This window comes from Epinephelus fuscoguttatus, linkage group LG11 (assembly GCF_011397635.1).
Source record: "Epinephelus fuscoguttatus linkage group LG11, E.fuscoguttatus.final_Chr_v1".
Classification (NCBI taxonomy): Eukaryota; Metazoa; Chordata; class Actinopteri; order Perciformes; family Serranidae; genus Epinephelus; species Epinephelus fuscoguttatus.
Window position 1 is genome coordinate 2,417,376 of NC_064762.1, and position 25,136 is coordinate 2,442,511.

General features: G+C 42.2%; 1 protein-coding gene across 1 annotated transcript in view; it reads left to right on the forward strand.

The window, feature by feature from the left end:
* Positions 1 to 2,063: 2,063 nt before the first annotated feature.
* The window catches only part of syndig1l (synapse differentiation inducing 1-like), a 79,020-nt gene continuing 55,947 nt past the window's right edge, over positions 2,064 to 25,136 (forward strand). The window contains exons 1-2 of the mRNA XM_049590538.1: positions 2,064 to 2,631; positions 13,984 to 14,630. Of these exons, the coding sequence (XP_049446495.1) occupies positions 14,139 to 14,630 (492 nt within the window). The 5' untranslated portion in view covers positions 2,064 to 2,631; positions 13,984 to 14,138. The remainder of the gene's footprint in view (positions 2,632 to 13,983; positions 14,631 to 25,136) is intronic.

A 25,136-nucleotide genomic window follows, 5' to 3' on the forward strand; every position in this document is an offset into this window, starting at 1 on the left:
TGTAACTGTATTTGCGGCACTACGACCCAACAACCATTTGTTTTTGGCAAATTTTCCACTTTCCACACCTGTCATGACATCTAAACTGGGTATAAATTATTCTGTATATATTTAGTGTCTATATCGACATCATTCTTTGTAAGTCTGAGAGTTAAGTAGGGGACTGTAGTGCAGGGCAGGTGAAGGGTTGGGTTTACACGGAGATACAGAGTGAGCGGACTGGTTCTATTAACAGCTACTCTGCTCTACTCTATCCTGTTCTATTCACCTCTTATATCAGCATCTTTACTCTTATTGTCATCATCTTATTGTCTTCATTCACGTAAAACAATTTATTTAAATTTAAGAAAAATGCAAAGGCAATATGAAATGCTGTGCCTCGTGGTGATGTACCAGAAAAAGACATCTTGTACATCTCAGATGGGACAGGAAACACAAACGAGACTGTCATACTGGTCCAGTCCATGGGCCCAGGTCAGAATATTCACCGGCTGGTACAACCCAAGTTGGCAGATTCTAGTTTAGCATTATTAACACTTTATCTAGATGATATTTTAACATATTAACCCAAATGGCAGCTTAGTCGCAGAGATAAACCTTCAGTGGCACCAACAGTTAAACCAAAGCATGAACTAGAAAAGCACTCAGAGATTGCAGACCTCCGCCAAGTAGGTGATATTCCCTCCCCCTCTGCATCAGATTTTGCATTCTGCATCACAATCAGGTTATTTGCATCACTATCATTATTAGGTTATATATGCCGTCACCATGGAGACACTGTGGTGTATTTATTTTTCGTTTTTATTTTGTACCAACACAGAATATAATATGTTTCTTTGTATTTTTCACTTTCTTTTTTCCAACACAGAACATTAATTTCAACTTTAGAATTACAACAACATTCAGCAAGTAGAACAAGACGTGCTTTCCCGCCACCAGATGGCGCTATTTTCACCATCTTAATCGCTGCTGAGGCTGTCAGACCATAGACTTTATTTACTATTTTATCCACTTTGCTTCAACCGATCACCACCAAAATTTTATCATCTGTTCCATTATCCACCTATCCTGAAAATGTCATCAAAATCCGTTAATAACTTTTTGAGTTATTTTGCAGACAAACAAACAAACAAACAAACAAACCAACACTGGCATAAACATAACCTCCTTGGCAGAGGTAAAAAGCCAAGGCATGTTTCAAGTTTGGTCTCATTCAAGATCTCAGTCTGAGTGCTGATATGCATCATGTTTTTCATAGACTAACAAATTTATATGTGCAGAAAACTGAATGATAATCTGCTTTATAACCTAATTTTACCAAATTTGCCTGGATTTTAAGCGGCACAGTGGTGCAGTGGTTAGCGCTGTCGCCTAACAGCACGAGGGTTCCTGGTTCAAGCCCTTCTGTGCAGAGTTTGCATGTTCTCCCCGTGTCAGCGTGGGTTTCCTCCAGGCACTCCAGCTTCCTCCCACAGTCCAAAGACATGCAGGTTAATTGGTGACTCTAAATTGTCCGTAGGTGTGAATGTGAGTGTGAATGGTTGTCTGTCTCTATGTGTCAGCCCTGTGATAGTCTGGTGACCTGTCCAGGGTGAACCCTGCCTCTCACCCAGTGTCAGCTGGGATAGGCTCCACCCCCTGTGACCTCTAACAGCATTTATGAAAAATGAACGAATGAATGTCTGGATTTAAAAAAAGAGATCATTTGGGTTGCAGATACCCCCTAACTGCACATATATATTCAAAACAGGTCACATCTGATGCTTATATATAAAAAACATCCCAAAAACAAATGTTCAGAATATAAATTATTATGTTCAGATGCATATTGGCTCCACATTTTGAACCCTGATCCACTGAGTATATAATAGCATACTCTCAATCTGTCATTTGGAAGTCCCGAGAGATGACAAGAAACTTCGAATGATTACTATTGGAACTGTTCCTGAGTCAAAGCACAGACTGACTGCACTGCTCGGACAACATTTAGCTCACAGGCTTCCCACCTGCTTCCAAACTACTGTGTCTGACATTATCTGTGCTGTAATTGTCTAAGGTGTTGCGTCCTGGTGACGCTTTGCAGGAAAAAAAAACAAAACATCCGCCCTAAGAGGACATGAAGCACCTTCACACGGTGGAAGTACTCAGTCAAAGTGAGCGCATGCATGCAGGGAGGGTGGACGCTGTTTTCCGTCTGTGCGCGCATCGCAAAGCGCATCGGACTCTCCTCCTCTCTCCAACCGCGCCTGCCTCTCTGAACTGAACCTCCCCGCGCCAGGAGGACTCATCTCTCTTCCTCCCTTCCTCACACACACAAGCTGCTTTAACTTTCAGAAGGCGACAACATCTCAGTGTGCTCTCAAGGTAAACGCTTTGTTGTGGAGGGAGACCTTCGTATTTATAGAGGAGAGAGATTACGAGACTGTGACGGCGCGGCGGGTTTTTCTCCTCTCTTTGCCGAGCGGAGACCTGTTCAGCCCGAAATGATTGGCTATTTCTTCCAATGAGAAAGTCTGAGAAATGTGTTTTTTCCCCGGGCGACACCGTCAGCATCCCAGCCAGAATGTACGGGCGGAAACAAGCGAGCGTTTGCATCCTCCAAACAATATTTGGATTGTCCAGAACTCAAAGGTAAGAGGATGAAATCATCAATTAAGGGCTGATATCTGAGTTTGATTTTAACAGCGCGCCTTGTGCTGCGTTTTAAAGCTGCAAAACGCGTAATTATAATTATCTAATGATTGCCAAAAATGTGTTTGTACATTTACGCACACCTTTAATAGAAAGAAGTGAAGTGTCGCATCGCAGTCTGTGTGTGTGTGTGTGTGTGTGTGTGTGTGTGTGTGTTGTGATGGAGGATGTTGTTGATAAAGAACTCACACAGTTCCCACCTGCGACTGCTGGAGCATAAATCCAATCCTCTTGTCTTTGTGTGTGTTGTGATGGGAGATACGCTTCTGGCATGAAGTCATCAAGTCACTCTGTGGGCTCTGTGCCGTGAAAGTGCCCTTTTTCTGTGTGGGGATTGGTCAGAGGGACACTTGGCCGGGGACACAGAGTGCATCCAAGAATATGTTTCAGACAGGCAAGAAAAAAACAAGCAGGAGCTGAGAAGGAGTGGTTCAGTGTCTACATCAGTTTTTAAAATGCAATGCTGTAAGTTGCTTTTTAAGGCGCTAACAGGGATAAATGTTGGAGCCAGGGTGAAGCAGCTTGTGGGAAATAAAGAGGCATGCAGCAGGGAGCTGATGCCCTCTCTGTCTTATAAACACAAACACACACACTGCTAATAATCCACAGCGTCTCCCTCTGATCTACCCCAGGTGCCTGCAACAATTGGGACGGCACAAGTGATGTCAGGTCTGATCGCTGCTTGAAATGCAGTCCTAATAGATTGCAAAACCTCAGCCAGAGAGGAGCTGATTTTCCACTCAGCTTCAGGTGGATTTTCTTGAAAAAAAAATCAGAAAAGCTTTTCAGCCTCACTCCACGACACATTTGTTTCACCGTGTTGTCTGATCTCAAGTGTTTTGTTTGTTGCTGTCAGTGGAATAAGCTGTGGAGCTCTATCTATCCGTCCATCCGCAGAGCTGCAACGATTAATCAATCAGTCCTCAACGATTAAATGAATCACCACTAATTTGGTATTGATTAATCCGGCTGAGGAAAAGAAGTCAAAATCGTCTCATTCTCTTCTGTGGATATTTTCTGGTTTCTTTACTCCTTTAGACCGCTGTTTGTGTCCTCTGTGAAACCAAAAGTCAACGCAGTTATGTGACTTTAGACTTTACGAACTACGCAAAGTACTTACATTTATGTCGCTTCCGTCCTGTACATTGTTATTTTAACCAAAACCACGATATTTTACTAAACTTAACCAAGCATTGTTTTGTTCTCTAACCCTAACCAAGTGTTTTTCTTTCCCCAAACCGAACCAAGCTGCGAAGGCTTCACAACAAAGACTTTGCATTGGACTATTTCTTCATGTTGCCGTCGTGTAATTTAACACATTTCGTGCCCACCACCACGTAATGCCTTTTAAAGAAGTCATGTGTGTTTCTGTGAGACTGTGGTGCAGTATCAGTGTGTTATATAGTTGGCACGTGTAGTTCAGTAGAAGGAAAATAGTTCCTACATGAAACTGCTCAGTGCTTACTCATCTTGAGTAACCAGGTTATGATTTCTGGAAAGAGACACTGATGTTGAGTTTTTAAGCGTATTTTCTTTGACCAGGGGCGTCATAGTGGGGTGGGGGGGGTAATGGGATTGATCATCCACGATCATCCATGGCCCCAGTGGGAGGTGGAGCTTATGCAAAGTCTGGAGTGAAAAGTTTGGTTTCGTAGTGAGTAATAGGTACGGGTCAATACAGCATAGTATCGCTGTGTTTCTTTGTGGCGTTTCATCACACACTGCCAAGTGTTGATTTTATCATGTAAATTATTTGTAAGCTAAATATGTCATTCCACTCAGCAGATATTAATTGTATTTACTTCGTATGTACACCAGGTGGCGCTGCATTGATATTTTGTGCATTAGCGTATAAAGGTAGGAACAGTGTTGTCGCCATCAGGGCAAAAGGTTTGCGACTGCTGTGGCGCGGGACAATGTGCAACGTGCTGAAAGCTGTGTATTCGGTTTGGATGAAAGATGAAGAAATGGACATTGATCCAACGTGTGTTTGGTGGTACGAATAAACACGGTGACTGTTTGGCAAGTGGAAGCTGCAGGTTGTTGTCCAAACTCAACACAACCGATGAAGCCGCGGCGTCAACTGTGCAAAGTGCGTCAGCCAGGTGAAACATCCATGTAGCTGCAAGTAATAGGCTTAGCTGCTATATTATTCAGACAAATACAAATTGAACTTTTAGCAGCCTAATAGAATAATATGATCATTGCTTCATCAGTCCATTACATACACTTTGTTGTGGCAAACAATCAAGTGAGATAAGCAGACTGAAAACTTTATCTTATTAGATAAAACAGATGGTGACAACTGTTTCCTTTGGGGACAAAATTTACAGGTGAAAAAAGGTAATAAATCACAATATATTTTATCGCAATACTCAGCATATCGCAACATATTTAAAATCACAGTAATACTGAATTGTGACTTAAGCATCATGATAATATTGTATCGTAGATTCTCTGGTGATTCCCACCCCTGGTAATTAGTGCCTTAAATAAATTAAAACTGGCTGAATGAATTGGTTGAAAGACTGAACTTTGTATAAAAAATAGTGGAAGCTCTCTGAGGCCCCTCTCACCCGTTAAACGTGCAAAATGGTTTAGTCTGTTTAGTCTAAAAGCAGCTAGAGCTGTGTGAGTGACAAAACAATTTCTTTGCAAGAGAAAGGGAAAATGGGTGGGTTTGAAAAAAAGAAAAAGAAAGCAAACGGACTATGCCAAAACAGAAAAATGAAAAAGGTGCTTAAGAGAGAGAGAGAGGAAGGCGGGGGGCCCACAGAGGCTGCTTATGTGTAGGGTCCAGAATTTGGTGCTACACCCATGCCTGTGACAGTGAACTGGATATCTTTGGGAGATGGACAAAATAAGATGTTAAAATACGTCATCTTGGGCTTTGAGAAACACTGATAGATGATTTTCCACCATTTCCTGACATTTTATAGACCAAACAACTAATCGATTAATCAAGAATATAACCAACAGATTAATCAACAAGCATCTATCTATCTATCTATCTATCTATCTATCTATCTATCTATCTATCTGTGGTTTCAGAAATTAATGCAGGAGACAAACTCAGTCGAGCCATCAGCTCCTGGAGACTGTGATCAAATGATCAATAGGCAATGAGGACAACTTATCCAGAGCCTGCCTCTCACCAACAACAAATCACTCTAGCAACAGTCTACGTGGCTGCTATTGACAGCAGACGTCCCATTGAATTATTCAAACACATGTGGAGATTTTCATTGGAGGATTTACACATCAAGGAACACTTTAAACCGTCTGACGGAGGTGTGGAAAACACTAAGCCATGTGATAAAAGTGCAGGCTACGTGAGGAGGAGATGAGGGTCCAGAGCGAGTCCTGACTCCGTGTGTGCGCGGAAGGCTCCTCGCTAAGGGTTTAATGTTTTATCAGCTCCACAGATAGACGTGCAGACGGAGGGGACAGACTATCAGCAGCGGCTGCTGACACAGGAATAGGATTGAGATTAATTTGAAGTGGATTATGACATTTTTTACACAGTCTCCTTTGATGATAATAGTTCATAAAGGGATCAGTCAACACGGTTATAAGCCCATTACTCACTTCATCCCTTTCTGGTGCTTAATCTGTCAGTGGACTTTCATGTGCCGCGGCCAGGGGGTAAGGTTCACATGACAAATGTGCTCCGGGATGCATTTGCATTTTCCGCAATGAGCTCTCATGCATTATCCCGATCTGTGATCATCAATAACTACCTGCCGTTACCTTATTACGCACATTATACGCCAGCCACCGCTTCCGAAATGAAATTACAGAAAGATGAAGTTGTTGTTGTCGAGTGCAGTGAGCAGCAGATCACCACAGGAAAAAAAAAAAGCTGTGAGAGACACAGGCTGGATGAAATGGGTTGGTAAACATGGCCGACAGATAAGATGCATTGGTATTCAGCTGCATCTCGCAGTACTGGCCTCGAGGCCTGGCTGATAATACCCGCTCTCGGCTTCAGGGTCAGAGGTCTGGGGTTGATTGGCAATGGGCTGACACAGGGAAACAGAGTGTGCTGACTGGAGTCTAATGGGGTTGAAGCGCCACGGATGTATCAGCGTGGCTGGCATGTTAGTAACGCCAGTCTCACTCTTAGCCCCGCGCACCTGGATGCTTACAGGTTGTTCCCTAATCTGTTAGCCCGTTGTCAGACACCTCTGGGCTCTCTGACACAGCAGCACTGCAGCACACAGGGCCTGCGCCTGTGCCATCTCTGTCATGCTGGAGTATTTTCCTCGCCACAGCGTTTGCTCTGCCTCATTCGCTTTCAGCCGTACCTCCCAGCTCTTTATACCTCCCGGCTGCTGCTGTCTACCAACATGCCCAAACGCACTCAACCAGAGAATCGCATATAAGTATGATCTCTCTCTTTCCTTTCCCGTCTTCTCTCTGTCTCTTTTGTTACGCTCTCTCCTGAACACCTCCACCCACTCGTACACACGTATATTTACTCAAGGCTGTCCATGCACAAAAACACAAACGGCCACAAACAAATGTGCATACACAGAAAGAGAGAGACACGCAGATTATTTCTATGACTCTCCGCTGATTCTGAGGTGTCCTACATTGCTCTGCTCTCACTGAAATAGCTTATTCACACTTAAATTCCCATTTGCCGAAAGAAAAAGAGCCCCTCTCTGCAGCCACAACACGGCAGCGACGTATTTTGGAAGCATGACAACAGCAAAAAGATTTCTCAGAGCGTCCCTAAGTAATGACATGAAAAGTAATCCGCTGTCAGCTTGTGTAGCCTTTGTGCAGAGCAGGAGCGCTACAGGAAACAGGGAAGTACTTGGAAGAATACTTATTATGGCGATATGGATGACAGCCATTGTGTCTGGTTCCATGTCAGAAACTGTGAGTTCATTAGCATTGATCTGTTTGCGATACCCGATGCTCTTTGCTTGCTGAGGAGAAAACAAAATGGTCGTTTTTTTGTCTGGGGCTGTGTCGTCTGCCATCTCTGAAATCTTTAAATCTTTTTTGGAAGAGTAACATTCAGAGAATATTTCCTGGAGCTGCAGAATTCCACCATCACATCTGAACTGTGGCGCAGGAGCAAGTAGAAGTAGCCTGTGCTCTCGCAGGCTGCCTCACGTGATTATGGTAATCACAGCTGCACTTCACTGTTAATGCAGTGGTGATTTATTGATGTTAAAATGCTATTTGTAGCCCCTTCAACTTAAGTGGCAATCCTCCGGTTTGAAAAATATGCTTTCTGACATTCCAAAAACTCACAAGGGTGCGTTATGTAAAAGTTGTCTTTGACATCCAGCTGGAACTGATGAAGAGGAGCCAGTGCAAATGAAGAAGAAGGAACTAGATGTCCACAGAATTGGTTTTGATTATTCGTCAAGCCTACCCAGGAGGTCACAGCTCACACAGCAACACATCATCAGTACATTAAAGTCACAGTTCAGCCCCAAATGTGAAATACATGTTTTCCCACTTACCTGTGTCTATCAGTCGAGATTAGGGGTGGGGAAAATCGATACAGTATAGTATCGCAATATTTTTGTGTAACAATATTGTATCATCACACAGTCTTAAGTATCAATTTATATGCTATATAAATTATTGATATGACAAATACAAATTAAACTTTTGGCAGTCTACTAGAATAATAATATAATCAGTTGCTTTCTCGCATTTTATCAAGCATTTTATCGCAATACTCAGTTTTCTTGTGATGGACACATATTATGCATAAAGAGCGAGAAAATCCACGTAGTGTGGGAGGCAAGGGTCAAACAAACATGGGCTTTCAACCAGGAGACCGCTGTTTGTGTCCTGTGTGAAACCAAAAGTCGATGTAATTATGTGACTTTGCAGACTTTACAACTACGTCAAGTACCAGAAAACTTCAGTTGTAAGCCTCGTACCAGTTAAACTCCCAGCCCCTTTTACCAGCCCTGTGTGGCTCCACATTTTGACAAATAAATGCCTGTCACAATTAGAGGCCTGGTCTGGTTGCCAAGCAGTTTATTTATTTTATAGAAGTTCTTCACTTGTATAAAACTGTTTTGTTGGCTACCTCAAATTATGTGTCCATTCCTCGATTACCCTGCAAGTTATTCATATTCCTTTAGTCCGTAAGGGTCCTCAGATCAAAAGAATCAAAAAGGTTTTTCATAAGTATTAATCCAAGTTGTGAGAATTGTTTTAACAGGATAAAGTGGTGTGTCGGTGTGCCAGCTGCCGTAATCCTCAAGTGCTGTAACTCTCTCTGAGGCATCTGTCGGAGCTACACTATATGAACGATTCATAGCTGAAATGTTATCTGAAGCCTAATTTTTATACAATTATATTCATACTGGTTTAAATAAACAATTTGACTGCAATTCCTTTTCTTTGCTGAGCCACAGTTTTGTGTGAAAGGGTTTAAAGGCCTGTCCCAAATATAGGCCTGTTGATTTCAGTAAATTAAACAAATAATAGCCTGAGCTATTAATTGAAGTTTTACATATATGGTATATGTCACTTACATCCTGTGCATTGTTATTTTAACCAAAACCAGACTAAACTTAACCAAGTATTGTTTTGTTCTCTAAACCAACCAAGCTGCAAAAGTTTCACAACGAAACTGCCACCGTTCATTACAGACTTTGCATTGGACGTTATTTGTGTTGCCATCACGTAACTTAACACACTTTGTGCCCACCATCACATAATGCGTTGTTGAGAAATCACATATTTGCGTATTTCTGTGAGACTGTGTTGCAGTACGAGTGGGGAGTTTTGTAGTTGGCAGGTGTAGTTCAGTAGAAAGAAAATAGTTCCTGCATGAAACTGCTGACAACAAGGTCTGTGGATTATCTTGAGTAACCAGGTCATGATTTCTGCAAAGAGACATTGATGTTGAGTTTTTCAAATGTATTTTTTGGTGCTTTGAGCACCACAAGCTGAGTGCCATCTAGTTCCATTTAAACCTCCTGAGACCCTGTGTCCTCGTATGATGACATCACATTTTGGGTTTACTTGACCTTAAACTTCATTCTACTTAACTCAGACTTCTTGTCGTCATTTGTGGACACTTTTTTGTGCCATCTAGTGGTAGTAAGAGCACAATACACTAATCCATGTAAAAACAAGATGGCAGCCATCTCTGCCAAGTCAGTCTGCAGCTGATCCCGACACAAAAGTGGACAAAACCTGATCACGTTATGGTTGAATTTATTTATGATTAATAATGTTTGCAGCTTGATATGGCAACATATTTGACCAATTTTAGCAACAAGATAAGAGACTGTTGATTAGAAAGTACTCGTTTGAAGACATTTGGACTTATTATCGTTGACAGTGTTGAGTTTTTATTTTCACTTATCAGGTCCTACTGATCCCAAATAGCTAGGAAAAAAATAAAAATGCACACCAAACAAAAACTTGGGTCTCATGAGGATATTGGAAAGAAGTCAAATATCTCTTCTGTTGATACACTCAGCAACTCACACTGAAACAATCTTGACTGATAAATAGCACTACAGGTAAGGTAATTTTGGGGTGAACTGTCCCTTTAAGGACACTTTAGCAGTGCAGATGCCCCCACAGGGACTTGAACTCATGTCAGAGACCATCCCGGCCCAGAAAAGCAGCAGTATATGCAGCAACAGCATCCTAAGTAGACAGCAACCTCAGCACCTGCTCGTCTTCAGTTTTTCATGAGAATTTGTCCATAACGTGAAATACTAACACATCCACTCAACTGACTCGAGAACTGCGATGGTGTGCATTCCCTGGAGCTATACGCGGACCAAAGTGCGCACTGGTGTGGAACAACCATGTCAGCACATTCAGAGGCAGGAGGTCCAACAGGGAGGAACCATGAAAACTTTGTTGGCTGTCCGGTGCTTACGGAGCTTCAGGAAGCCCTGGGAGCATGGGGCTCGTGTTTTATTCATGGGGCAGAAAACATGAAAAGAGTAGCAAACAAAAAAATCTAAGGTTGGGGGAAATGAAGAAGAGAAAGAGAGATTTAGAGAGAATGAAAGAACTGCAACATAAATTTGAAAGGGAATCTAAGAAGCGAATGATTACACCTTAAATGAAAGATTAAAAGGGGAGTTACAGAGTGAAATATGACAGAGGATGCTGCATAAATGAAACACACTGCAGGTTACTGGCCAGTCATTCTCTTTCATCTGTCTGATGGATGCTGGATAATAATACGGAGCTTAAGAAGTTAGAACAAGGAGAGATCCTTCTCCTTTTGTGGAAAGCCACGTATTCTGGATTCCTCTTCTTCTTAAATGAATACGTGACACCGAATGTAAAGGTCAAGCAATACAAAGACAGACATTTTGTTTGCTGAATAGGAATCAGCAGAGGTTTGTGACCACGATTAACCAGCGGATAAAGAAAATATATGAATCGCCCGCTGGATGATTAATGTTACAAGTTATTAACCTGTGCACCAACGAGCTATTATCCATATCCCATCACCACAATGCTATCTGGCATTATGTGTAATCTTGTTGTCTTCGATTCCTCTCTTTGAGCATTTGGAAATATTGCAGTAAGCCAGACATGCACGATTGAGGCCAGGACCCCAAGAAATAATCTGCTTTTGGCATTTCTATTTTAAACGCAGATTAATCAGACAAAGGTTAGGGGTGACAGCGGAGAAGCAGAGTTACTTTTTGCAGCGTGGAAGGAAAGAAGTTTATGATTTAGTTTTGATTCTTGTGAGAGTTAAATGTGGAGTAGATGCATCATTTTACAGCTGATTTAGGCCTTTTAGCCTGGTGGCAAGTTCATGGTCTGAACACTACAGACTGTCCTCTGTGCTGCCAACACCCAGAGCAGGTATTAGCATCCACTGTGCAGCTGGCATCAGTATTATAACGACTGATCAGTGGTGGGTGACTTAAACAACTTCTAAAGGCAGTGAGAGTCTATTTGCAGAGTTGTACCTCTCTGGTTTACACTTACAGTGAATGTCAGAACATTTAAGACCCAAACCTTGTCAACTTTGCGGCAAACAGCCACAATTCTGTTCTCTGGGGAAATGTATGGAAGGAAACAACCGCCACACAGAAGTGATCAGCAACTAAAAATGAATCACTACTGAAAATGTTAGGGCTGCCCCCGACTAAGGACTGTCCCTAAATCACGACCAATAGAGGGAATCGCCTTGTTGTTTACAAATACTTCCAGGTAGAAAACAGCAGAGTTTAGCTATATATATATATATATATATATATATATATATATTTATATATGTGAATATCACCGTTTAGACTAATCTGATGTTTGTAAAGTCTATAAATGCAATGATTGAACAAACATTACTATTTCTCTGTGCACGTTTTGTAATTAATAACATGGTTATTGTAGATTAGCTGGGCTAACTGTTAACTGTTAGCCGTTAGCGATGTCTGTTATAACTCAGTAACTCAGTAAACGGTCTGTGAAAAAAAAATATTTTCCAGCGGATGTCTTAGTTACAACATGATTGAGCTAACTGGAGTAGTTTCATGTCGTATCCGACAACGGGAGGCTTTTAACAGATGACGTCCTGATGTTAGCTTTGCTGCTGCTGTTAGCTGTCCCTGTCAGCTGCAGCCACTGATGCTTTCTAGACATCGTGATTTCCCAAAACTGAATAAATACCACACATAGCAACACAAAACTGCTTTGCTAGCTCAATCATGTTGTAACTAAGACATCCGCTGGAAAAAATATTTTTTTTATGGACCGTTTATTGAGTTACTGAGTTATTACAGACATTGCTAACAGCTAACAGTTAACACTTAGCCCGGCTAATCTACAATAACCATGTTATTAATTACAAAACGTGCACACAGAAATAGTAATGTTTGTTCAATCATTGTGTTTATAGACTTTACAAACATCAGATTAGTCTACACGGTGATACAGTGACGTGAAAAATGTGATTGATATATAAGATCTGTAGTTGACCCTTAAATGGGATCGAGTACTTAAACTTTTTACTTAATAGAATATTTCATTTATAAGGACAACATTAATCAACATTTCTGTAAATGTGCCAGTGTTAGACAGCTGGCTAATTTTCAACTGCAGATGTCTTGAAACCAATAAAAGGATAAAATTCACAGGACAAAGACAGCTTAAAAACATAATGACAGCAAGTGCAACAATTTACTGACTTATATCACTGACAGTGTGCCCTCTGATACTCCCACCCCCCGCAGGTACAGTGAAGTGGTGCGGCCCATCTAACATGGGTCAGGTGCACGATGCGCTAAACTCACAAGTGCCACTGATGCCAACATGTGGAGCAGACTGCAAATAAAAGGAGCAGAGAGGCAGTCGGTGCGGATGATGGGCCCACTTTTGAAAATATTCTCCCCCTGCCCGTGTTTCCTAACGACTGACCTGGTCGTAGGGTTTAAAGTATGGAACGATCCACAGACAGTGAATCTGGAAAGATGTTCCTGATGACACTGAAACCCCCCCAAGCCAATGTTCTAAGTTTATCAGTACATGCTCAGTTTCTGGACTGAAAACACTACAATAGAATTAAGCTCAAAATCAGCCTCTCATTCATCATCTATAGAGCAGCGCCAGACTTTATACTTGATGACATCACCAGTTATAGACTTCTCTGTTTCCTGGCTGTGAGGGAGAGCAGCTCACAAATATTGACTGAAATTCATGCAACCATGGAATTAACATATTGGAAATCTTAATTTAGATTGTGTTCCCCTTTAACTCGTCATCATTAATGATTACACCAAAAACATCCCAATATATAGTGAAGTTCTGCCGGCTGTGTTTTTTAACCTTTATCATTTATTTCCATAGTAAAGAAATTGTGTGACCAGTGTAAAGCTCATTTCATCTTAAATGTTCGCCATAGATTTATACCCGTGTGTTTTAGGAGGCTTCAGCTGATCCCCGTCAGAAACTGAGGCTGATGACGTTTAATAAGACCAAAACAATGGAGCGATAACAATGAGACTCTATTAAAGTAGACTGCACCGCTGATGTATTGCTGTTGCTACTCTGGTATGTGTACGTGTGTGTCAGTCACTTTATGTGTCGAGATTGAGGAAGCAAATTAAACTTAATTGAATCATCTGCGGGGTGCAGCTCCTGACAGGCGGGATGCTGTAAAAGTTGTTGCTGCAGAGGAAACGACAGCTAAACTTTTGATCTAATGTGAGCAAGTGTTTGGTAAACTGTTACCTGCTGCTGGATGTCAAATAAAATCATCCTTCCAGTTTTTATATTAAATCTAAAACCTCTCTGTGTCTCTGCTGCTGTGTGCTTCCTCTCTAGATCTCAGAGTGCTGAATGCTGAATGCCATTAACACCTTCACTGACATCGACGCACACCATTAAGGAGTCTTACTTCACCTGTTACTTTCCCGTCTCCTTGCAAGAGCTAACGTCGCTGAGAAACTCCTCTTGCTCGCCCTTTGACCCCTGCTGCTATGGAGAACCTCAGTGAGCTCCAGAACCCGTTGTTGGACAAAAACAGTAAGCACATGGTCAACGGTTACGGGGGCGACTTCCCTAATAACCAGTACCAGGAGAACATTATTAACTACTTTGCTGGCGGAGGAGGTGGAGGCGAGGGAGGAGGAAAGGTGAATAACGGCAACGTAGTGAGCAATACCAACGGGAAGATGAAATCCCAGCAGCTTTTGGACGCCACCTCGCTGCATCTGGCGGTAGAGGCGTTCTACAGGCCCAACTTCATCCTGTACAAGGAGGACAGCGGCAGCATCAAGGCTAAGGAATACAAAAGCGAGTGCTGTGAGACCACGTTCACAGAGAAGAAGGCCAAGGAGGCGTCCAACACGGCGGGGGCGGACACGCCTGGCACCGAGGATCCCCAGGCGAAGCTGCTGGAAGACGGCGAGCACATCAAGATCCAAACTGTCTCCTATGAAGTTGAGGAGGAGGAGTACGTGGAGTACGAGGTAAGAGAGAAAATGTCTGAGTGGAATAAAGGAGCAAGCTTGCATCTGACAAGAATTGATTTAGTTTTTTGCTGTTAATAGCCAGTTTTCATGATACTCAGTGACAATACTGTGGATTGTTTAAAGTAAGAAGCCCTTAAAGGAATACTCCCCCCCCCCTCCAAATGACCATTTGTACATCACTTACTTACCCTGTGTTACATTGAATTTATGAAGAAATATCTGTTTTCCTTGCATGCCCACTGTGAGCGAAGAATCCAAAAAACTGAGAAAATTCTTGATGCATTGAAGTCATAGGGGTCCACATTTAAAAACAGCAAAACTGTATCAAAACATCTATTTACTAACTTTCACACACCTCGTGCAGTAAAACCAAAGTCTCATTTATCCAGTCGTGGGCTCAGTACTTCCTAAACACTCAGCCCTTTCCAATGGAGAAGTAAACCTACCAATGCTCTCTTCAACGCCAGACTCCACTGACAAAAACAGTCATTTTAATTTGCTGAAGATGGGAGGTGCTGGTGTACCGCCACTGCCTCGATTGGTTTGTTTGTGTTATTGTGTGAGTCTGGTGAATCTGAATGAACCATTTAAAACACCAAAGTCACACAATAACACAAACAAACGAACTGATCGGGGCAGCAGTAGACCAGCAGCTCCTGTGTTCAGCGAGGTAAAATCACTGTTTTTGTCAATGGAGTCTGGTTTTGTAGAGAGTATAGTTAGGTTTCACCTCAAGTTCAGTTTTAAATGTTAAGGTTTTAGTAAAAATGCATGTGTTTGGGAAGTACTGAGCATACGACTGGATAAACGAGACTTAAACTGCATGAGTTGTGTGAGAGTACGGAAATGGCTGTTTTGATATAGTTTTGCTGTTAAACGCAGGCAGCTGTGTGAGAACAATGGTTTTCCTCATGAATTCAATGTTAACACAAGGTGAGTAACTGGTGGTCATTTGGAGGTGAAGTATCGTTTTATGCTTGCTCCATCATCAATGCACAGCAATGCACAGACCATCAAGGACACTGCAATGCTCCAGAGATCCACACAGACGAATGTATTTAATTATCTCCTCTAGGCATAAACCTTGAAGGGATCATGCGTTTGGTCATGTGTGTACATGTGTGAGTGTGTGTATGGATGTGTCTGCAGCTAATCTTGCAAAGTACTGGTCCCATCAGCCTATATTTGTGTGTGCACGTGTATGACTGTATTCTCAAGGACCTCATCTGGCTGTGGTAATCCGTAACTGTTGAAAAAACAATTTAATTGACTGATTCATACCGTCTTTAATTGTCTCAGAAATTGACATCTAGTAAAAGTTTGGTCTTATCTTGAACCGGTGCATCTGCAATATGGGATGAATAAGTCAATTGTTTTTATTATCTTCACTGCCATTTTGACTGTAAGGGAGCCGGGACAGACAATTGACGCTTTGCTAAGTGCCGCCCCCAGACAGAGACTGGCCAATCATAACACGATTGTTTCAGATTTCCTTCATTTCCAGGCTGGTTTTGTGGATTTGGAGCTAAACGTTGTGTCTGGGGCACATCGTGTATTAATGATACTCGTTACCTGGAGAGGTTGGAAAAAGATATACGTTTCTTCCCTGTTCCAAAACCAAAATCAGACCCTGAAACGTGTAGGGTTAGCTAACGTTAGCTAGCTACTGAAGATATAGCCTACTGAATGTATACACATGCTGCTTTTGCTTTGTAATGATTATAACTAGGGATGGGCAAACGATCAAAATTCATTATTCGATCATCAAAAAAATTAACGATCAATTATCGATTAATTGATAAGCGAGTATTTCAAAAGAGAGAAAACAAAAGAGTGCAGTGCAGACTGTCACTGCAAGAGAGCGCAGCTGCCCCAGTTTTGAGCTTCAACCGCCAGGCCAAAGAGGAAGAATGGCACGCATGCGCAGTTCACCCCTGGGTGTTTACAACTGTTGCCAGCCAGAGTTACAGGCTTCGGTTTTCAGCAAAACCTCCGTCTTTCAATGGCGTAGTGTTTTCAGAGGCCTCAAGGGAAGCCGCAGAGGCTTTGGAGAGTGATGAGAGCCTCCGTCTGTTTCTGATTTTTTGCCTGGCATAGGTCCGGCGGGGGTCTCGTAGGCCCGTCGAGCCGCCGTGCTCGCTGGGCAGAAGGGTCTCATTGGCACGGCAACTCGCCAGGCGGGGGGTCTCGTTGGCACGGCGGCTCTCCGGACCTATGCCAGGCATTGTAGAGGAAACACTGCGACTATTGATCAAAATTATTTGTGATTGATCAAAAGCCTTAACAATCAATCACTGATAATCGAAAATTGATGCCCATCCCTAATTATAACAGTGAAACAAAGAGCGACCCTGCTGTACAGGAACCAGTGAAGGGAAGCAGGGAGACTTTGCTCATATTCAACCAGCTGTGTGTCATCACAGTGTGTGCAGATGAACAGTGTTTGGCTTCCCTGGAGATCCCTGCCTGTCCAGCGGCGGAGGTCTGGGTTCGAAGCCAAACACAGTTCATCTGCACACACTGTGATGCCACACAGCTGGTTGAATATGAGCAAAGTTTCCCTTTATATTCATTGTGTTGTGTGGCGATCAGCAGTGATGTGGTGGTTCACTTTTACACTGTGATCTGTAGCCTATAGTTCGGCTTTAGCTTCTAACTATCTTTGTCTTTTTAACCTGTTGTTGCTGCTGAGTCAGTTTGACATCCTGGATATATCCTTCAAACACAGACTGCAGACCCCTCTGTCTGCTGCTCTCTGACATCACTCTTTCATTTCTCCAGAAATATGATAATACAGTATTTCTTCAGGGAGTGCAGTTAGTTACAGTGTGGGCTCCATGCTTACTGCGACAGCTTGTCGGACTATTGCAAAGGGGCGGGGCTTAGAAAAAGGTCAGTTCCACCAGGTGCAGCTGTCACAAGACTTGAAGATTTTTTTGATTTATTAATTTTTCCTTAATATTGTGCTTTTACTATAACTAAATAAGCAGGCTACATCATCAAATGTTGTTATTTCCAACTTTGTTGCGCTGTAACCTTCAAACAAAGTTAATACTATTAAAAATCCAGTCATCTATCCATCTTTCATATACAGTGCCCGTTAGCAAGACTCAATCTGCTCTGTGCAACGCGTCATGGCTCCATCAAAAATAGACAAGGCATGTATTTTACTAGCTTCTTAGACGTGCTGCGGCACATCTGCTGAAATTACCAGAATTGTCTAAAGTGGCCACGATCAGCTTGAGCGACCACCTGATGGAGATCTGCACTCCACTTTTCAAGTTTTTAGATTTTAATGCAGTTGAGGGACATTTCTGGGAGAAACTTGTGTGATCTTAGCCGTTAATATCAAAGTGAAATGTATCTGTGCAGCTCTGATGTGTTTGTGTTAAATGACAGAAAGAGCATGTTTGTCTCCCCGTGGTATTTGTGCACTTGTATCATCACATGATTGGGCTGGACGCCTGGATCAGACTGACATTTTACTAACCACAAATCCCATTTGATCCACTGACCTTGGCCTCAATTCCCAACTGTAGTAAAATTCCCCGTCAGATAATAATAAATCGCCCATGCCGTGCCTCACCCAGGGATATTAGGCGCTACAGCACCAAAGCATTAGCCGCAGTATTTTAAACTGGTGCGGCCAATAGCACAAAGCACTCCAAAGGATTTAGGGGGATTGGACAGGCGGGATAAGGTGTTGAGTTGGACCAGTGTCCTGCAAGACCTAATGGACTGCCTGCCACACACCCTGCCAGTCTGTAAGAATTAACCTGGATTGCTGTGATAAACTTGTAGCTGCTGAAATGCAACGTGACATGGGTGCATATAGCTGGAGGGGCTTTGCAGAGAGACAGTGCCTTTCACATCATGAATAAAAAAACATGGCTCCTCACTAACTTCACTCAGAGAAAGAGAGAAGAAAAAACACTGATGTGCAGATGCCAGAGAGCAAATAAACCTGCACATTTTCTGATACAGTTCCTTCTGCCGTACTTTTTCCACTAGTAAACGTAGGTGGATGCACAAATACAAACAAAAAAAAAGAGTTGGAAGCAATGTAATGCACCAACTGGAGGCTCCGCTTAGCTGTTCAAAGGTTAAGTGAACACATTACCATATTGTTCATATAATTCCACACGCTTCCTGTTCACAAATGAGCAGGCGCATAAAAAACAGCATCATCAGGCCGCTCCGACAGCGTCGAGATGCAAAGAGGAAAATACACAAAGGGACTTATTATGTAGCCTCCCAGCAGTGGACCATTGACACCACAAAGAGCGGGTGTCTCCACCACCCTGCCCACAGTCTGACACAATGCAGAGAGCTCAGACAGGAGAAGCCCCTCCGCTGACAGGCACACGCTAGTTGGCGTTCTAAATGTTCAGCACTTAAAAAGACACTCCACATGATGTGTTTATTATGTAACCTGAGTCTGAATTGTCCGTTACCAAACAAAGAGCAACCTCTTTTTATTCATTATTTATTTACTGTTGTATTTTTGGAGTTTCTCTCCTAAGCGGTTGTTCCTAATGTTGAGGGCAAAATACAGTTTTGTGGGTTGGATTGGTGATAATATTAATTAGCTTAATGGTACCCTGTGGGGTTTTCTTGTAAACAAACAAAGGTTGTGTGTACACACACATTGTGTGTATCCTTGGGCTCTTAAGAAATATTAAGATGTGTTTCGTTAATCATAAAACATTAAGTGGGCTTTTCACATCAGGGACCTGAGCCTGGATCCAAGTACACTTGACCACAAAGTCCAGTTTGTTTGATTAGCGTGAACATTGTGTATCGTATCAGGGCACATTGCGCCGATCCACTCGAAAAGGTGGTCTCAAGTTTGGTTCACGTGTAATCCAGTATGGTATCCATCAGGTGTGAAAACCAACTGTATCAAAACACAGAAGTGGACCGGATTCAGAATGTTGATCAAAACAGGAATTGTCGGAAATTTCTCCATTAGCACGGCATTTTCGTGCAGTTTACAAGCTGCTACATCTCTGTAAACAACATCTTCTTCCTGTTTCCAGTGGATCTTCTTCTTCATTTGTTTTTGGACAAGGCAGTGTTGTTCTATTTCACAAGATGTGAAACAGCGCCCCCTACTTTATAACAGTGAAAACATGGATTGTCGGAATATCTCGTCAGTGGCGAAGAAGCGTTCTGTCACAACTGATGGAAAATCTTGTCAGTGGTGGAGATAGTGTTGACAAGACTGCAAGGAGGTCTTAACCAGTTATTAAACAAAGTAATACTGATACTTGTATATCAGATGGCAGCTAAGCCTGTCACAGAAAGACCCAGATTTAGCTGTGCTGCCGCCTTCAACCTGCAGTCGGAGCTCCTGCAGGAGGCGGAGCTTTGTCTGGCTGCAGTGTCAGTGTGTGGCGCCTGTGTACTTGGGTACAAAACATTACTAAGGTGAAAGCTGAGTGGCAGTGGAGTGAAGGGCAAGCTGGTACTGGCCGTTGGGCAATTCTAGCAAATGCCAGATGGCCCGGCCCACCATGTGAGCTGCAAGATCACCTCATGCAATATTGGAAACAAAATTATAGGGGAATTGCCGGTTCCACTTGATGTTGGAACAGCCTGTCTGATTAGAGGTTACATGGTCCTCAAATTGTCAATTGCCCACCTATACTGTAAGGTAATTACAGCAGTGCCAGCCATCGTCACCTCCCCCCACCCCTTCAGTGGATTGGACCATCATGTAATGTCAGAGGTCAAGCAGGGATGTCAAGCGGGAAATAAATGAAAACGGAGGGCGGGATGATTGGAGAAATTGAAATAAAAATAGGCTACAAAACATAGCCAAAAATATGGAGCAGAGAAGGCTACAGGAAAAAAAAATAAACCATTCAAGGCCGATGCTGCAAGGTATTTAAAGATTTCACATCTATTTAAAAATAACGTAACCATAGTGTTGAGACGTTAATGTTAACAGCAGTGATAATAAGCACAACAGTCTGTCAGTGACTCCAGAGGAGGAAAGACTTACGTGGAGGACGAGCAGCAGCAGCAGCAGGCTGCTGAGGATTCCAGCAGAGAAGAACGGTGAGCTGAGGACCTCCCAGCAGGTGACACATGTGACAGTGACTCCAGTTATTGTGCCGTGAGCTTTGAGTGTTGTTGTACCGTAAATCCTGCTGAGATGCCGGTGAATCTTTGTCTCATTTAAGATGCTGTGTTGCTGTTAATTGAATGTACCTGTATTGTAAAACCTGTGTTGATGAGATACAGGTGAATTTCTTTGTACTAACTGTGCAGAAGGGTTCGCGTCGTGTAAATCCTGCAGGTATGCAGAGTTTGTTGTGTTGCTCTGCACATTCCTGCCACCAACTCATTCACAAAGGAAAATCCAATCATAGAGCTTAAAAGAGGGTTCCTACAGTCGTGAAAGTCCTGGAAAAGTTATGAAATTAGAAAAACTGTTTTCCAGGCCTGGAAATGTCTTGGGTTTAACAGAGTGTTTTGGAAAATACTTGATTTCACATTGTTATGGCTTTTGTTTAAAATATGTTTATAAGAATTGCAAAACATGTCTAACGATATACAAAATGCGGTCTTGTATTACCGATTTAAAATCTAGCGCTGCATTGTGTGATCGTAGAAATGTCACGAGTACCATGTGTTACACATAGAGCAGACCGGTTGGTGTCATCACCAATGAAACGGGATAAAATATGATAGAAAATGGCGAGTGGGAGCTAAATTGTGGTTTGAAAAAAACTAAGAGACACAATCTGCTTCCTGTGTAAATCAGTTAACTCTTAAATTCTGGGTCAATAGACACTTTACAAAGCCCCGCCCCTTCATGATGGTCCATCAAGCTGTCGAGGCAGTTATGGAGGCCATACTGTCACTAACTGCACTGCATAACATAATCCAATATTTGGAAAAGGGAAAAAGTGATTTCAGAACGGATTAGACAGGTTGTTGTTGAGAGGAGATATCCAGGATGTCTAACTGACTGAGCAGCACAAAAGGTTAAAAATGTAAAGATATTTTGAAGCTAAAGCCGAACTAACGTCATCAAGATCTTAGAGTAAAAGTGCACCACCACATCACTGCTGATTGCCACAGAAGACAATAAATATAAAGAGAAACTATTTTCAACCAGCTGTGTGTCATCACAGTGTGTGCAGATAAATGGTGTTTGGCTTCACCGCTGTGCTGCTGCCAGCACCTGGACCAGAGAGGGCAGAGAAGACGGGGGAGCCCCGGGGAAGCAAAACGCTGTTCATCTGCACACACTGTGATGACACACAGCTGGTTGAATATGAGCAAAGTTTCCCTGCTTCCCTTCACTGGTTCCTGTACAGCAGGGTCGCTCTTTGTTTCACTGTTATAATCATTACAAAGCAAAAGCAGCATGTGTATACATTCAGTAGGCTATATCTTCAGTAGCTAGCTAACGTTAGCTAACCCTACACTTTTCAGAGTCTGATTTTGGTTTTGGAACAGGGAAGAAACGTATATCTTTTTCCAACCTCTCCAGGTATCACTCATACACATGTCCCAGACACAAAATTTAGCTTGAAACCCACAAAACCAACCAAATAATAAAGATCTGAAACGATGAGTGAGAGTCTGTGGAGCACAGCTGTGTAGTTGTGTGATGGGCCAGTCTGAATTCGAGGGGCAGGACTTAAGCTTTTTGAATTGGTTCCTGCTCTGATTCGCACCTCTGACTGGCTTCCCCTCCATGGCAGCGTCAACCAAGGCTAATGGGTATTGTAGGATTTCCACCAATCAGCTACGGCAAAGTAACAGACCAAACATGCATTGTAAATAATCCAAACTGGTGATCACAGCATAAGCCAAAGGACCATTACATCATCCAGAAGAGCCTTGTGCTTCTACGTTACGTAGCATTGAACACAGAACTCAGACAGACATTGAAACTGCTGACCTGGGTGCTGCCTGAAGGGAGGTGAACAGAAGATTAGTTTCTGTCTGTTTTTTTGTTTGTTTAGCTTCTAGTCTTTATCTATTTTTTGTCTTTGGCGACATCTTGTCTGTAAATGTACAATTTGAATTAAACAAAAAAACAAAAAGAAAAGAAACAAAGATGAAGTAATCAAAACTGGTGGTCATAACCTTAGTCGGTAACACTTTACTTGAAGGTATGACATGACACAGTCAAGAACTTGTCATAAACATTATGTACATGTCATTTATGACTGCTGTCATTAAGTGTCATTTGGTTTTTGTAATGACAAGTTGACATTGTTTGGGTTGTTTTGATTATGACAACTTGACATTAACCAGGATGACATTACCAGAAGTTGTCTTTGTCATGACAAGTTGACATTAAATTTGTTTCGAATGTCTTCATAATGACAACTTGACATTAACCAGGATGACATTACCAGAAGTTGTCTTTGTCATGACAAGTTGACATTAAATTTGTTTCGAATGTCTTCATAATGACAGCATGACATTAACCAGGATGACATTACCAGAAGTTGTCTTTGTCATAACAACTTGACATTAACAAATGATGATGTCAACTTGATGTCAACTTGTCATTACAAAAACTGAATGACACTTAATGACAGCAGTCATAAACGTTTATGACATGTACATAATGTTTATGACAGGTTCATGACAGTGTCATGTCACTCTTATGTAGATACCTTCAAGTAAAGTGTTACCCATTAGTCTATAGGTTTATAACATTATCCAAAAGAGTCTCTTGCTTTCATGTTATGTAACACTACATATTACATATATATTACTAGTATTGGGTTTCATGGAATAATGGAAATGTGAATACAGAATAAAGAAAGACTCTTCTCAGCTTTGCAACTCTATTAATTATGAATTAAATGGAGAGATTGTAATAATTGTATGAAATGATACAGAACAGTTGAAACTAAACAGCTTGTTTATTTTCTCAAAGTGTCAAAGTTCTCGTGGACTCTCTCTGCGCCGTATGAGTAATTATTGTTCTGTCAATAATTAAATTTGAAGTAAAATTAAATTATTATCATGTGTATCAGCTGGTTCAGGGTGATGCCAGGTGCATCGTGGGTGTTTGTATGCGTGTGTGTGTGTTGGTGTTTAATTAAGTTTGTTTTTTTCCAACTGTTAACACATCGTACATTCAGCATGTCAGTTCATGCGCAGCGTTTTAGAAAAGTTAGAGAAAAATGTTGAATTTATCTCCTTAAAGCCTTCAGTTGAAAACTCTTTCAGTGACCTGAAATACAATTCAGTCTCCTTCTCTCTTCATGAGGGAGGTACGCAGAAGAAGAAAGGTTTGGGAAATGGAGGCTTCCTCTGAAGAGGGAAGGATTGGGACTGTGACAAAGGGCTGGAACATGATACCTTTATATCCCTTCAATTTTCTGCTATAATCTAAACTGCTCTCTTCTTCATAGTGACGCAGCAGTGTTTGTGTCTGTGTGGTGGCTGGGGGAATTTTAGGAAGCTCTCTTTGAGGGAAGGACAGCTGTGGCACAGGATGTTTTGTTTGATTGTGGGTGCAGTATGACAGTAATTTTAGGTCGGTGCAACATTATAAGGCACTGCCAGCTCGAGAGCAGTGATACATATAAGGGCAATGTTTGCTGCCATTGTAGGCAGTAAAAAACAACCTGTTCTGATTCGCTGGTCGTCAAATACCATCACCCCCCATGGTGTGTGATACTGACCTATGAAACACAGCCGTCTCCTGGGTGAAACACTGTAGCACGTGGTAAACCCTGATACAATCGCAGTTATCAGTTGGCAACACAACTACTTGGTTAAGTTCATAAAAAAAATATGGTTTGGTTGAAATAGGTATGGTTGGTACCCTACGAGGCGGAAAATTGGGCACCTGGGATCAACTCGCCAATCCGGCTCTGTGTGTCTAAACGCTCGCAGCTTGCCGGCAAAACGGTCCACCATTCGTGGAACATCTGGCGGTGTAAAAGGGGCTACAGTTACCCATGGCAACAGAGCTTGTAAACAAAAACAACTAAAGAGTCTCTAAAGCAGCTGTCAATCATATCAATCACTGCTTGTGAACTTCGGTCAAACAGTCAAACTAGCCAGGGCTGGTTACATATGAATCCAGATTCTGTTACTGCATTGCCTTTTTCTCACCTCAGATGTTTTCAGAAACATATTTAGTGTTCTGTTCAGCTTTAAAAGGAGAGAGTTTGTGAGCTGGCTGCCATGTTGGATACAGTTAACGGAGTACCAATCGCCGCCCACTGGCTGGACCAGCTTTCTTATTTTACAGCTAAACAGTCACTAAAATATGTTTCTGAAAACATGTGAGGTGAGAAATCGGCAATGGAGTAACAACCTTGATTCATACTTGATCAGCGCTGCCTAGATTGACAGTTTGACCACAGTTCACTGAGTAATTGACATGATTGATAGCAGCGTTAGAGACTTCTGGGCTCTGATTGGTTTTTGCTGACCACATCACAGTCTGATTCTAGCAAATGCCATTAGAAGCTGTAGGAGAAGGAGGAGGAGGGATATGATTGTTTTTCA